Raw genomic sequence first — 13,276 nt, 5'->3', positions numbered from 1 at the left:
AATGAGACGGATATATCCGGTCCTAGTTTAAAAAGAAATTCATATTTTTTCAGTATTTTGGCAGTATTTTGGCAGTATATTCGACGTCATCTGTGACTTGCATCGATTGTTTTATTGGAGGGGCTATATACATGATCACAATAACATTCAATTAATTATTTTGTTGTGATATATTCTTATAACCTAATATAATTCCAAATATTTGCACAACATGTAATTTAAATTTTCAAATAATTCGTTTTATTTCACTGATTCTGCGTTATGTGACTTTGATATATTAATTTATATAGCACTGTATATAAGTTATGAAACGAGTAGGATTTAAAACGAAAAAAAAAATTGAGAACTGGCGACTTGTTGAAACAACTGTGCAAGTAATACTGCCGATCCAATCCCATTTTAATATAAACGAAACCCTTAATTCTATATAATCCATTCATCACATGTTAGAGCTAGAATAAAAATGCAATGTTCCGTATATTCGGTCGCCAGTTTGCCTTTGAAAATCTCCTGAATAGCATTATTTTTACGTAAATATCAATGCTATAGTGGGTATGGAATGGTATCCTACCTTTTGGTGCCTCTAAATTCTGTTTTTTATTCTCACTTTCTCTCTTTTCGCTTCTGTTCAAATTCCTATAAACTTGGTTTGTTCATAGCAACTTCAGTTCACTTTTAGTGTTCTTAGTACAAAGTACAAGCTCATCAGATTTTTAATGAAACATGAAAAAAATTCAAAAATTTGTTAAAATTCTCCAGCCGCATCTCCATATTCTTTCATTTTGTAATTTTTCATTACACAATATTAGGAAGAATTAAAGTGAACTACTGCTTGTCTTCGTGCATTATTTTTAACATGCACAATTAATGATGAAATGATATTTCGAAAAACCTATAATTATCGATATACCGACCTAATTCTCGACTATTTCTCGATATTTATCAAAAATATGGTTTATGTTCACCTGGAAAATATTTGTTTCTATCGCTGGGAACTATTGACTGAAAATAGTAGAAATAGTGAAACAGATAGTGGCAAAATTGTTGAACTATTCGTGATAACAGATGGAGATGTACGAATTCTTTCCAATATTAATTTTCAAAGAGAAAAGGACGAAGATAATTGGTTGATTCTCTGTGCTGCATGGATCAAAATATTTTACTATTCATTATTCATAGTTTTATTCGTTTTGCCTATTACATTACTAGATCATCTTGAAAACTAGAGTTTCAAAATGCTGTTATATTAATGTGCAATATGTTGTTATTTAAAAGCAAGACAAAATTACTACAAACAAAACATAAAACTATATATACTATGTATAGATATATAGTATTAATTTGGCATATGATTTTTAACAACATTTAACATAGTCTAATGAAACTGGTATAACCGAAAATAGTAATTGAAAGTACACTACTGAAACAGCCGATAGTAAAATTGGTAAAATCGGTCTGAACGAAAATAACTACTGAAATAGTCGATAGTAAAAAAATAGTAAATTACTAAAGTCGCTTTTAGTCGATAGTTACTAACGCTGGTTGTGCCTGTGGTGAGTTGTACGTTTGACCAAATAAAACAAACTTAGGATCACTTCTAGCAATTCCGATGATTTGAAGATGTTACATTTGGAACAGGAAAAGGTTCTGCCTAGTTTTAATACATTGCATGCATGTATTAAGCACTTTTGACATTGCTAGACCCTTGTTTCAAAAACCTGCATTTTAAGCAACTTTATGCCTGTGCTAAGCCGATGTCAAGAATTAGAAAATATGTTTCAGAATATAACTGCTATTCGGCATCAATTTCATCTATCTCTTTAGAGGATAAAGTTAAAGATAAATTGGACATCTAGAACCACCATAAATGTCTTGCTTACACACAAAAGTAAATGTCCTCGAAACGTAGCGAGAAATGCAAGTGTATATACCCATGAGTTTAAAATGGCCAAAAATCGAGGCCACAAGCATGCCTTTCAAGGACCTTTCTGAAAGACAGGGACTACTAAAACTAAATCAGAAATCAGCTATATGAGAATAGACCATCAACATCATTGCTTTTATGTTCAATGGATGATACGAACTACTGGGCTTAAAATTCTTTTTGTAAATTTGTGACACAACAATAATAAATGATTTTTTTATTTTATACTGCTATTGATTGATCATTTATAGAAAAGATGTTATAATAATTGATAAATGCTTACGACTAAAATGATTTTAGCATTTAATTGCGCTTTAATAGAAATATAGATATATTAATATTCTAGACCGATATATCGATATGTTATATACAATATTATGTATCCAACATAGTATCAGAAATTCAATCAACGTTATCTTACAATCATTAGGGCTATTATCTATATACATGCAACAATCTGTATTCTAAAGTGATGAGATATTAAATATGCCCAGTTCAAGGTGGTGGAATAAGTAATGAATTGTGATAAGATAACTACTAATGATCGAAATGTTTTCTTGAGCGTTCGATAGTAATGTACGCGATCTGAGATGAATACATGGACGATTCTCTCTCGATCACTGACGACTAACACGAAATTAAAAATAACATGGATTCGGAAATAGTAATCGTAGGTGGCGTGTGTAGTGTTTTGATTTGTCTGATAATATCGTCATGTTTGATATGGTTAACTAGAACGAAACGGCAGATTAGTAGACGAAACACTAGACAAAGACAGATAGCTAGGAGATTGACAATAAGTAAGGTTATTTCACTATTGTTGTCGGTATTATTGTTATTATTATTAAGTGCTACTAAATTAAATTTACTCATTTATTGATATCTCCACATCGTTTTTTATAAAAGAAAAACGTCTCATTCAAGTTATTTCGACTGATAAAATAACAAAAATATATATATAGGTAATATTCTCCGAACCAACTTTATATAGATATATTATTTTAACACTCAAACAATTTAGATGCTCTTCTTTCTTCTGTTAAATGTTGTATTATATTAGATATTTGTTATTAATGGGTCTCTTGACTTCAAAATAAAGAATAATGTAACAGTTATTTAGTATTTATTTCCATTCATTTATTTGAGTTTTGAGCAAAATCGTGTATTTAGAAGCACATGATAACACTATCATAAATGAAAGAAGTTGTCAAGAGTGCTTTAGAGAGCTTAAGTATGATAATATTGTTATGTTATACAATTAACGTAGCAGGAACTAGAAAAAATTAAGACACGGATTTGGCAGTTCTATCCGAACCAAGTATTATGGAAAATCACTATAAATTGAAATCAGTACGTTTCTAATACGTTAAAGTTATATTATATCTTAGAAAATTGCCATTAAGGTGAAATTAATACCATTGAGTCAAACAACTAAGACAGTTGTGCGTCTTTATATAAATAAAAATCGATCAAATGATTTTGCAAGATAATACCAGTAGTACTGGTAATTCCTTTCCGTTTTATTTTCCAAAGAAAACAGGATAGCTAATTAAAATGTATTTATTCGGACTATTGGCCACTTGATTATGGCATTCCAAAACAAGTGCCTTGTCGATGCGAAAAGGTGGTAGTCGAATGGAGCCAGGTCTGGAGAATAATACCGAAAACTATCGATAGTTTTGGATCGATATATCGATATATTAAAATGTATTTATTCGGACTATTGGCTACTTGATTATGGCATTCAAAAACAAGTGCCTTGTCGATGCGAAAAGGTGGTAGTCGAATGGAGCCAGGTCTGGAGAATAATACCGAAAACTATCGATAGTTTTGGATCGATATATCGATATATTTTTGGGCCGATATTTTTCGATAATTTTTTTATCGTATCGATAATTCTAAATGAGAGTATCGAACTTTGAGTTCTAAAGTAAAATGTCGATATGCAAAATTCTGGATTTCTCCTCTTGGTATTTTGTCCCTGAGCATTTGTTTTGACATTTCTTCCAGTTGGACATCAAGTGAATTGTGCGTGTGTTATCGATATTTTGTGTTCGCCGATATATAGATATTTCTTTAAAATTTTAACAAAATATCGAAATTTTTTTCCTTGGTCGACATCCCTACTCTGCGTCCGATAAAATGTCGCATCCAAGTGATTTCCAGACTTCTTTCACTGGTTTTTCTGTATTTCATGCTGCAAAATCACTTTATTAATTATGCTTTGAGCGTATTGTGGACGTTTTTCGGTCAATGCACAGTTCAAATTCAACAATTTATAATACTCAACACCAACCTGGTCCCACCAGACACAGAGTATGGTCTTGCGACCAAAGCGATTTGGACCTGCTGCCGATGAGCCCTTTTACCAGGCGATAACCGCGGTTTGTTTCACTTGGTATGTTCAAAATCAATCAATTTTTCATTACCCGTTACTATTCTATGTACAAATGATTTCCTTTCATACCTTTGAAGCAGTAGATCGCTCACAAATTGTGACTCACATTCAACTTTTCTGCAAATTGTTTATGAATTAGTGTTGAGTCTTCATTCAATAACTTATGCAGTTCCGGATCTTCAAACGTTTTCGACATACCAGGACATTCTTCATCTTGATTCTTCAATGACCTGAAAGAGCAATTAATTTTTTATATAATTCATATTACAATATTTTTTGAAAAATTAAAAAAATATATTTTAAAGTCTCCTTTTACCAACTTTGGGTTTATCTGGACCTAAAGTTTAACGTGGACTCGGAACCACGGTCTTCAGCATTAAGCCTACCGACTGCGAGTGACAAACTTTAGAAGTCCTCCCAGAAGACATCCGGTCTTACCCAGACTGGTTACTGGCGTGACCTGGATCATTTTCTTTGTCATATTTTACACTCTTGCCTAAAACAATCACTAATTTTAAAAAATCACAAACATAAATTTACAATCATGCCCCAGCAATATTAGAACCCGCAGCTATCGCAAGAATATGAGGACCGTCCTATGGCCTTTACCACTGCGCCACCAAGCCGGCTTACAATATTTTGAATCGAATAAACTTGAATAAAAAAAATGACTGATACTGAAACTGATATGATATATAAAATAAGAGGAAGGTAAAATAGTACTCATTTTTGGAAACTGTTTTTTTATAGAAACACAAATTAAAATAGAACTCATATTTTTTTCTGACAGCTATTCCCCACCATTGCACTATATCAAACACCAATTTCATGTATGTAGAGCCTGAATAAATTATCAAATATATCACATTTCGCGCAGAATAAAGTGTTATAGAATAACACAAATATATTGAAAGTCACGTACGCGTATTAGAAATTGAGAATATTTATTGGCAAGACAGAAATAGCCAATCAACAAAGTGATAACAATTTGAATGCATTTCTCAATGAAGATTCGTACCAAACATCATTTCAAGAATAATTAAGATTAAATAATGAAAGAAGGATAATAAAATAGCTTCATTACGTACAAAATCTCAGGAATGAATTGGATTATCATCATTGATGATAAATGGTTCTATTGTAGCAATTCTAAACATAAAAAGTCTTGGGTTAAGTCTGACCAACCATTGGAAAAGTTGACTGAAAACTGTTAGTCATCAGATAAAAATGTAACTGTACAAAGCTTCCGACTAAAATTGATGTGCTTGGGCATAGGAGGAAAATATGGTTGGAAGGTTAATAGAAGATTAATTAATTACTTCAACTTTAGCTTTAGTCTAGCTTTAGTCAATATATAAAAAATTGGGAATTTGGATACATTTTTAATATATTTAGGTTTAAAAAAATTCCATTAAATAGCATCAGAGTTATGGAATAGAGGAATATTTTTAAGAATCGATTGATGCATTGTACACTTCTTGAGAGTAACTAAGATTGCTTCCAATTCTGCAATTTTGTCGGTTTACATAGTTATTTAACAACGGGAAATTGACAGAACTATCAAAACGAGATCTCATTGATTCATCTGCCAGGTGCTAGTGCCTAGATGCGGCTAAACATGATTTGTGGCCGAACCTTTTAAAATAAATAATAGGAAGTTTGTTTGCCTATACACTAAACTACAAACTTGTTTAAAGAAATACCTCAAGCTGTGATGAAGCGTGCTTACCGTAATGAATGGAATAATTCGATATATTTCCATTATGCTTTTTTGACAATGATATCATGTAACACTAAATATTCCGTAAAGAGTATGAAGTTAACTTCATACTTTAACTTTTAACTTTATTCTTTTAACGTAGTAGAAAACTTATAGTCTATTCAAAGTTTTGCGTCGTGGATAATGATATTGTGACATCGACACATTACAATTTTGCCGCATCAACTTTTAGTTTTAGTTCAGTTTGGCTTTGACATACAAGAAAATTCTAATCTAAATAAAATAATTGAACAAAAATGTTATCAAATATAATTTATTTTAACATTATAGTACATCTAATACATATATTATCGAAGGACTTAAAACTACAATTAAGAACACCGGTATAATAGTTTGTAGGTTATATTTGTTTTGTTTACATTTAACTCTATGCCACACCATCCATGAGGTAGAGTTTCTAGTCGCGTTTTTTTATGTAGTGTTATCCCCTGGAGGCCCAATCCACCTAATTAACAATTGTATATCTGAGAAACGTATTTTACTTTCATTCGAGGGCATATTTACTTTTTACGTTTAGTTCTTATTTCCTTCGATGGTGTGTTTACTTGGCAAGTCATCTTGGTATCACTGTATTTTTATTTCTTCTGCTACTACCTGTGTACATCATTCTTGAGAAAATTAATCAGTGAATTCTGTCAAATGCATTTACCATATCTAAAAAAGCGTTAGTATTAATTCTTTCCTCATACGTTCTAACCTAATACTTATGTTTAATTTTGAACAATTACAATCATATATGTGCAGAAATCACAAATCTTTCACGCCCTATAATACCATTATCTACAGTTATACTCAATTAATTATGCACATACCTTTAATTGTTTCCACTCTCATCACTCTGTGTCTGGAATTTGCAACATTGCACAGCATTATCATATATCCTGAAAGTTTCCTTCAGTCACTTTCACTTTACGACTCACTGTCCAATTCAATAACTAAACTGTTAATTTCTAATCTGTCTAAAACATGTTCACGATTCCACCACTTATCAATTAGTTCCTTTGAATGAATTTTATCGAGTTCATCCAAACCGAAGAATTAAATATCATTCTCAACCAGAAATATGTCTGCAATTAACTATCAATAAATATAATGACCAACAAAACTCAATTGAATGATATTGTATTTGTTACCTTTTTCCATCAATTTTTATTGTCTTTACACTTTTTTGTTACTGTCTTGCCAAGAGTGCCACAATGAACCATTTTGAAATATTCAAAGTTAAGATAATGTCTGGAAGTTCCATTAAACCTCTCCGAGGGTTATCTTTACACCATTTAAACTCTATGCCCTGTAAGAGTGTATGAAAGGATGTCTTACATCCCTCAAAAAGCTGCATGTCCCTAATTCCTTTATGTATACTTTCCAGAGAGACAATTTTATATAAAATAATATCATTAAATTATGTGACTTATGTGAATTATGTTTATTATCCTGAATATCTATTGTTTTAGGCATTTTCAAAGAAAGTAATATGATATAATAAGGAGTGACTTAAAATTTATCAAAATAAAGTGCTAAAATAAATGCCGGTTTATAACCTATAATTATTACAACTAATATTTTGAATAATTTAGTGTACATCTGACAACCGGACGGCAACCAGCTGTCAGACGTATGCAAAATTCTTGGAAGCAATAGTGTTTTAACTCTTATCTATAAATTATTGGGGCTCTATAATTAACTGTAGTTTTTAGATATAGTATAATGTTAAAATAAATTATATTTGGTAACATTTTTGTTCACTTATTTTATATAGATTAGATTTTTTTTGTATGTCAAAGCCAAACTGAATTAAAACTGAAAAAAATATCCATGACGCATTACTAAAACAACTTTGAATAGACTTTAACAATATTTCGTTGCGTGTAATACATATTATAAATTAAAAGAATGCGGTAATATATATCAAATTGCAACATATATCAAATGCAAAAAAATATGATTAGATATATCTGGTTTAAAAATAAAGTAACAAGAGTGGAATCAATTTTGAGTAATTAATATTATCCAAGTCTTATTACACTATTACACACGCAGTTTGAAAATAAACTAATATAATAAAATAAAACTGCAATAATTTTATCTCATTTTCAAACATAAATCAATAATATATGTTGCGTTTTGTTCTATGACCTCATATCATTTTTTTGATGAAACCGCCATTGTTAAACTTATGAGTTTTTTGAACGAAATACTTAACCAAGTAAGTTTCCTACGCCTTGAGTATAACTCTACACCTTAAGAAAATTTTATTGTGACTAGAACAAAAGGTATTACCAAGGTCTGAACTCCAATATCAACTAAATATTTACCTCTCTCTCAATTTATACTAAGTTACTAAAGATATGCGATGCAGTATTATCCTGATAGAAGACAATGCCTCTCCTATTGAACAAATCTGTCTGTTTATTTTAAATCACTTGCTAAAATCGCTTTAGTTGTTGACATCAGTGAGATGAATTAATGGTTTAAGCAGGTACGAGGTCATGATCAACAATTCCTTTCCAAACCCACCAAACATCCTTTATTACCATTTTTTGGCGTGGGTTTTTCAGTCGTTTGTGAATTTATTGATGCTGCATTTATTGATTTTTTGCCACATTATTGTCGTATGGGGTCCATTTCTCATTACTCGTAAACATTCTTTCATCATTAGTAAACAAAATGGCCTTCTGGAATATCTATTTTCGAAGCACAATACCTTTATCCAGTATGAGACTTTAAAGTTATCTGTTTCTAAGGAGTTTAACAAAAATTTATATTTAATTTTAATTATATCTTTCCTAGAGCATTACCATTACTCTATTTACATATTCTCTTGTTTTATGGTATGTTGTTTATACCAACGATACTATAAAGGATATTTTTATTTAACTTGTCAAGGTTAATATAGATATATCATTAGAATATAAAAGTACGTAAAGATACTTAGACCACTAAATAGTTGAGATTGTTAATAACGGTACAACATACAAACGTAAATCATTCTTTCATCGTCTCGAGGCGTCATCTGACACGAAACACTGAAACTACAAAACACGTAATTTGCTAAAACGAGCTCCTCCGCCAATTCGTCGTAAGAACGTTGATTGACACGTTGGGGATGTTCTTCGAAGTACTGATAAGATAAATATCATACGGTTTTCTTTAAATAAATATTTATCTGTCGAGACGCTTTATTTATGATTTAATGTTTTGCCAAAACGCGGTCGAAATGAATAATGAAAGTCAATCCAGTGAATTGTTGTTAGTGACGTTTGCCATAATAATATCGGCGGCTATTTTAACTCTTTGCTGTACCTGCTGCCGTAGGTTCCATAAAATTCCCCGTGGTAAGAATAATATTAATTTGTAGAAAAATTCATATAATTCCTAATATTCCTTGAAAAAGATTTAATGAAACATATTTTATTTGAACTTTTTTTTAAATACTAATGTTAAGTTAATACCAGTCTGAATCATTTTTAAATAACCAAATGCACGTATTCGTGATCGAATGAAAAAAAACACGTCAATCAGATCGTTCGAATTATCAATGATTGATTGGTATTTCCAATTATTCGATTTTATGAGGTTCAGTTTAACAACATAATGTATTACTTTTTATTAACTAAATAAAATTGTTTTTGTTAACATAATAAAATAGAATTGTTTATTTTTATTTAACAAGTTTTAATTATTATCTAACACTTGGTAAAGTTATCATATAAATGTTAAAATAAAAAACTCATCAGTTAATTTAATTATAAATCTAACAAGGTATGTAAAAAAAAATAATTTTCGATACAACTTTCTATTTAACTTATCATTTCAACCCAGTATCAACTGATGACTGCTGATCAAACCTCGTATTTATTATAATATGTCGGCACATATATGAGGAGTTTTTCAACTCTTCATTTTCAGTTTATTAATAAAATTGTTACCCGAAACTGGAAATCATAATTTCATGATAATATAATTACGCTTGAACGATAATGTGATTAAAAATAAATGTAATAAAAAATCTTGTCTTATCTTTGGATGACGAGTGTATTATTTTAAACATGTCAGTTGAATGTTTCGATGGTTAAAACGTTAAATATAACTGATATATTTTAAATCATATTTTATTCATTTAATTTTTGTAGAGTATTCAGTCAAGTTCAAAATTCTTTACTTTATGTATCGACTCATTATAGGAGCTTTCCTTGAAAAATCGCTCCCTACAGAAGCTATTATCTATTTATTTGCTAAAAATTCTTTAAAGCCTTATGTCAGTGGTAGCTTGTTTTGTCAACTGGTGAATTCATTGAAATCGAATCATAACATATTAGAATAAAATATGTTTCTAAAACGTTTTTAAACCAATTTACTTAAATGTTAAGCATTCTTAGATCCTGGACTATATTTTATATCAGTTTTTTTAATCTTTTACAATATGACATGTCAATGTATGGATATGTCAAGACCATAGGTGATATGTTATATAGAGTACTAAATAAATACATATAATTACTGATTGTTTTGGTATTGGCTCAGCAGGAAGGCGTTGAGAACGTCGTCTTGCTGTATTTCACTGGTTAGTTTAAATTACCATTAGAGGTAACTGTAACGAAAATTGTTTATTTTTATATAGGAAGGTATTTCATTAGTTGGGGATTTCATACACATCACGTGACTAACTTCTGACGTCACATTCTATTGACCAAAATTGAAATAAAAATATATAAATAAAAAATAATTAGAGATAAATATAAAGAAGGCTGCAATCTAATTGAGAACACAACATATCTGCTGGCAAATATAATCCAAATTATCTATAGCGCTTTTTACTTTTTAAATAAGATTTTACTTTACTTATTAATAAGATTAATAAGATAACAGTTTCTATATTTTTGTTCCCTCATAATGAAACCAGAACAGCACGGCTGAAAGTTGCCTCTTAATATTTCACTTACTTGTTTAAAACAAAAAAAAATATCAAAGCAAGTTCGACGACTTAAAGGGACAACTTAAGGATCTATTAAAAATATAATAAAACAATCGTGCAATACTATCTTGTCTATAAAATCAGGCATATCTTGTTAGTCTAAAAATTACATTATTTTATTTTGTTTTATTGTATTTTTTAACATGCTTGTTGAAAAATAAAACAAAAAAATCCCACCTATATCGGTTAAGGATCCTTAAGCCAAAAATATTAATTATAAGTATCTTAACCGATATACATTTGTTTCAAGCAAACGAACTCCTTCGAAATAATTAAGTTTTTAATTAATGGTACTTTACAAACAACTTTTTAAAAGGTAACAAGAGCTTCTCTATTAAAACATTTCATATTGTATATGTATTTGCCTTCAATATAATTTTGCCATCGCCCCATTTGATCACAATTTAGGTTTAAAATATAGGTAACATTTTCATGATTTCTTCTGTTGTATTCCTGTAAAAAACAATATACATATATATGAACACAATGAGATACATAATAATTAAATAATTGTGATTATAATTAAGGCACAAAAATGCTGATCGTACTCAATGTCAGACACACAAAAATGGCGTCACAAACAAACCATAGAAACAAACAGTCGGGTTATAGAAATTAGCCAATCAAATGCTTTTGTAAGGCAATCCAAACAATCCAATAAAAAAGTGGTCTCAGAACTATCATTAGTTGGACCACACAAAACATTTCATATTAAAATTATTTAATAAGAAAATTTAGTATTAAAATATTTTCCATTATTTTCCATCCATAAGTCCATTCCATCTTTATGACAGTGCAGTGATATCGTATCGTGGAAATGAGTATGAAATTTGTTTGAGAGTTTAAGCAAGATTCATTGTTTCCGAACTGTTGGTCTTCCTGGCCGTCCTCTTAATTGACATCAAAATCGCCATTTTTAAAGAATTGAAACGAAACCCCAAAAATTGAAGCATGCTGGAGCAACATCACTATAAGCTTCTAAAGGTGTTTGATGGGCTTTGACAATAGATATTTTCAAGTTGATCAACGAAAGTAACAAATGTCGAAAATGCAGTTTTGAGCATTCCATGATCGGGCGTATAAATATCTGGCTGAATAACTGAGTAATAATAAATGGCAACATTTTGTAAAGCAGTTGTTCGTAAAAAAGTTTTGTAGTAAATAAATATCAAAACCATCGAATTTTACACTTAGTTTAGAATGTTTAGCAGTTATTCACGCTGGTGCTTCGCATTGTGACTAATGGATATCAATGATCAAAATATTATTCATTAATTCTTATCTTATTATATTACATATTTTACTTACTCACTCTAATGTTAAATGGCTAAAGTATTCGATTGGACTTCCACGGTGTAAATAACCCATTTCTGATTATATTTTCTCACAAATACCTTAAACTATAACCATGAATTACCTACAGGTAGCTGTTTATCTTCTTATCAAATAAAAATTTTAACAGACAAACACCTAGTTTGTAAAAATGTTATCAGTTAAATAATTCGTACTATTTCACATAGATATTTGGTCATGCACTGTCAAGAATTTAAATGATACATAAACATATTAAAATTGGTGCTCCAATTAACTTTTGAATCATCTCTTAAAATAAAAATAATTGCCAACATTTGAATATGTTTGTTTAAATAACACATTGGCTGGACTCCGATCTAACTAATAAAAGATATTTCTTAAACGTATTAGTCAATATATGGACTCTTTAAACTTTGTCATGACTTTTGTACAAGGTATTTTAAAATAAAGTTAAAGTTCATTTGGCTTACTCTATGGAGGTAGAATATTCGATGTTTTTGTTATGTAAATGAAACGTCAAATTGAAGCAGAGACCGACAGAATATTGGAGAATCAGTTCCAATCGTAATTATCTAAATCTTTCAAACTTTAAGAATAAAATCATAAAATGTCATTGGAAATCCATTCATGATCTTACATCGATTGTATGGACTAAGATGTCTCTAGAAATTATCGGTCCTTATATTTTTGAAGAGGTTTGTGAATGATGTTTATATTTGTGTGGCATATTTTAAGAAGTAAATTATCAAATTTTGTATTTTAATGATCAAAGAAATTTTTTGGAATCGATGAATAGCTTACTTTCTTTTAAATCTGTGCAGTGTGTCGCATCTTTTTTTCGGAGTTAGTTTTGGATGCTTCGGAATGATTGATAATTGTTACGGG

At 30.0% G+C, this 13,276-nt stretch overlaps 1 protein-coding gene and 1 long non-coding RNA gene across 12 annotated transcripts in view; one reads left to right on the top strand and one right to left on the bottom strand.

Annotated features, from left to right (window-relative positions):
- Positions 1 to 13,276, top strand: part of LOC143201430 (uncharacterized) — a 108,023-nt gene that overhangs the window by 54,432 nt on the left and 40,315 nt on the right. The window contains exon 1 of one of the 11 annotated variants that reach the window (XM_076412494.1): positions 2,535 to 2,724. The exons of 9 other annotated variants lie outside the window; for them this stretch is intronic. In XM_076412494.1, the coding sequence (XP_076268609.1) occupies positions 2,574 to 2,724 (151 nt within the window). In that variant the 5' untranslated portion in view covers positions 2,535 to 2,573. Of the gene's footprint in view, positions 1 to 2,534; positions 2,725 to 7,849; positions 9,438 to 13,276 lie in introns of those variants that run through there. One more of the 11 variants, XM_076412496.1, reaches the window with a different exon arrangement.
- On the bottom strand, positions 11,340 to 12,492 carry LOC143201445 (uncharacterized). Its single transcript, XR_013006950.1, has 2 exons — positions 12,386 to 12,492; positions 11,340 to 11,530 (listed from the first exon to the last, which is right to left on the bottom strand). It is a non-coding gene; the product is annotated as an uncharacterized LOC143201445 (long non-coding RNA).

Source organism: Rhynchophorus ferrugineus, unplaced genomic scaffold, assembly GCF_030347505.1.
Source record: "Rhynchophorus ferrugineus isolate W39M unplaced genomic scaffold, kcgeb_rfMv2 rfM8, whole genome shotgun sequence".
Lineage (NCBI taxonomy): Eukaryota > Metazoa > Arthropoda > Insecta > Coleoptera > Curculionidae > Rhynchophorus > Rhynchophorus ferrugineus.
This window is presented reverse-complemented; position numbering and strand designations above follow the sequence as displayed.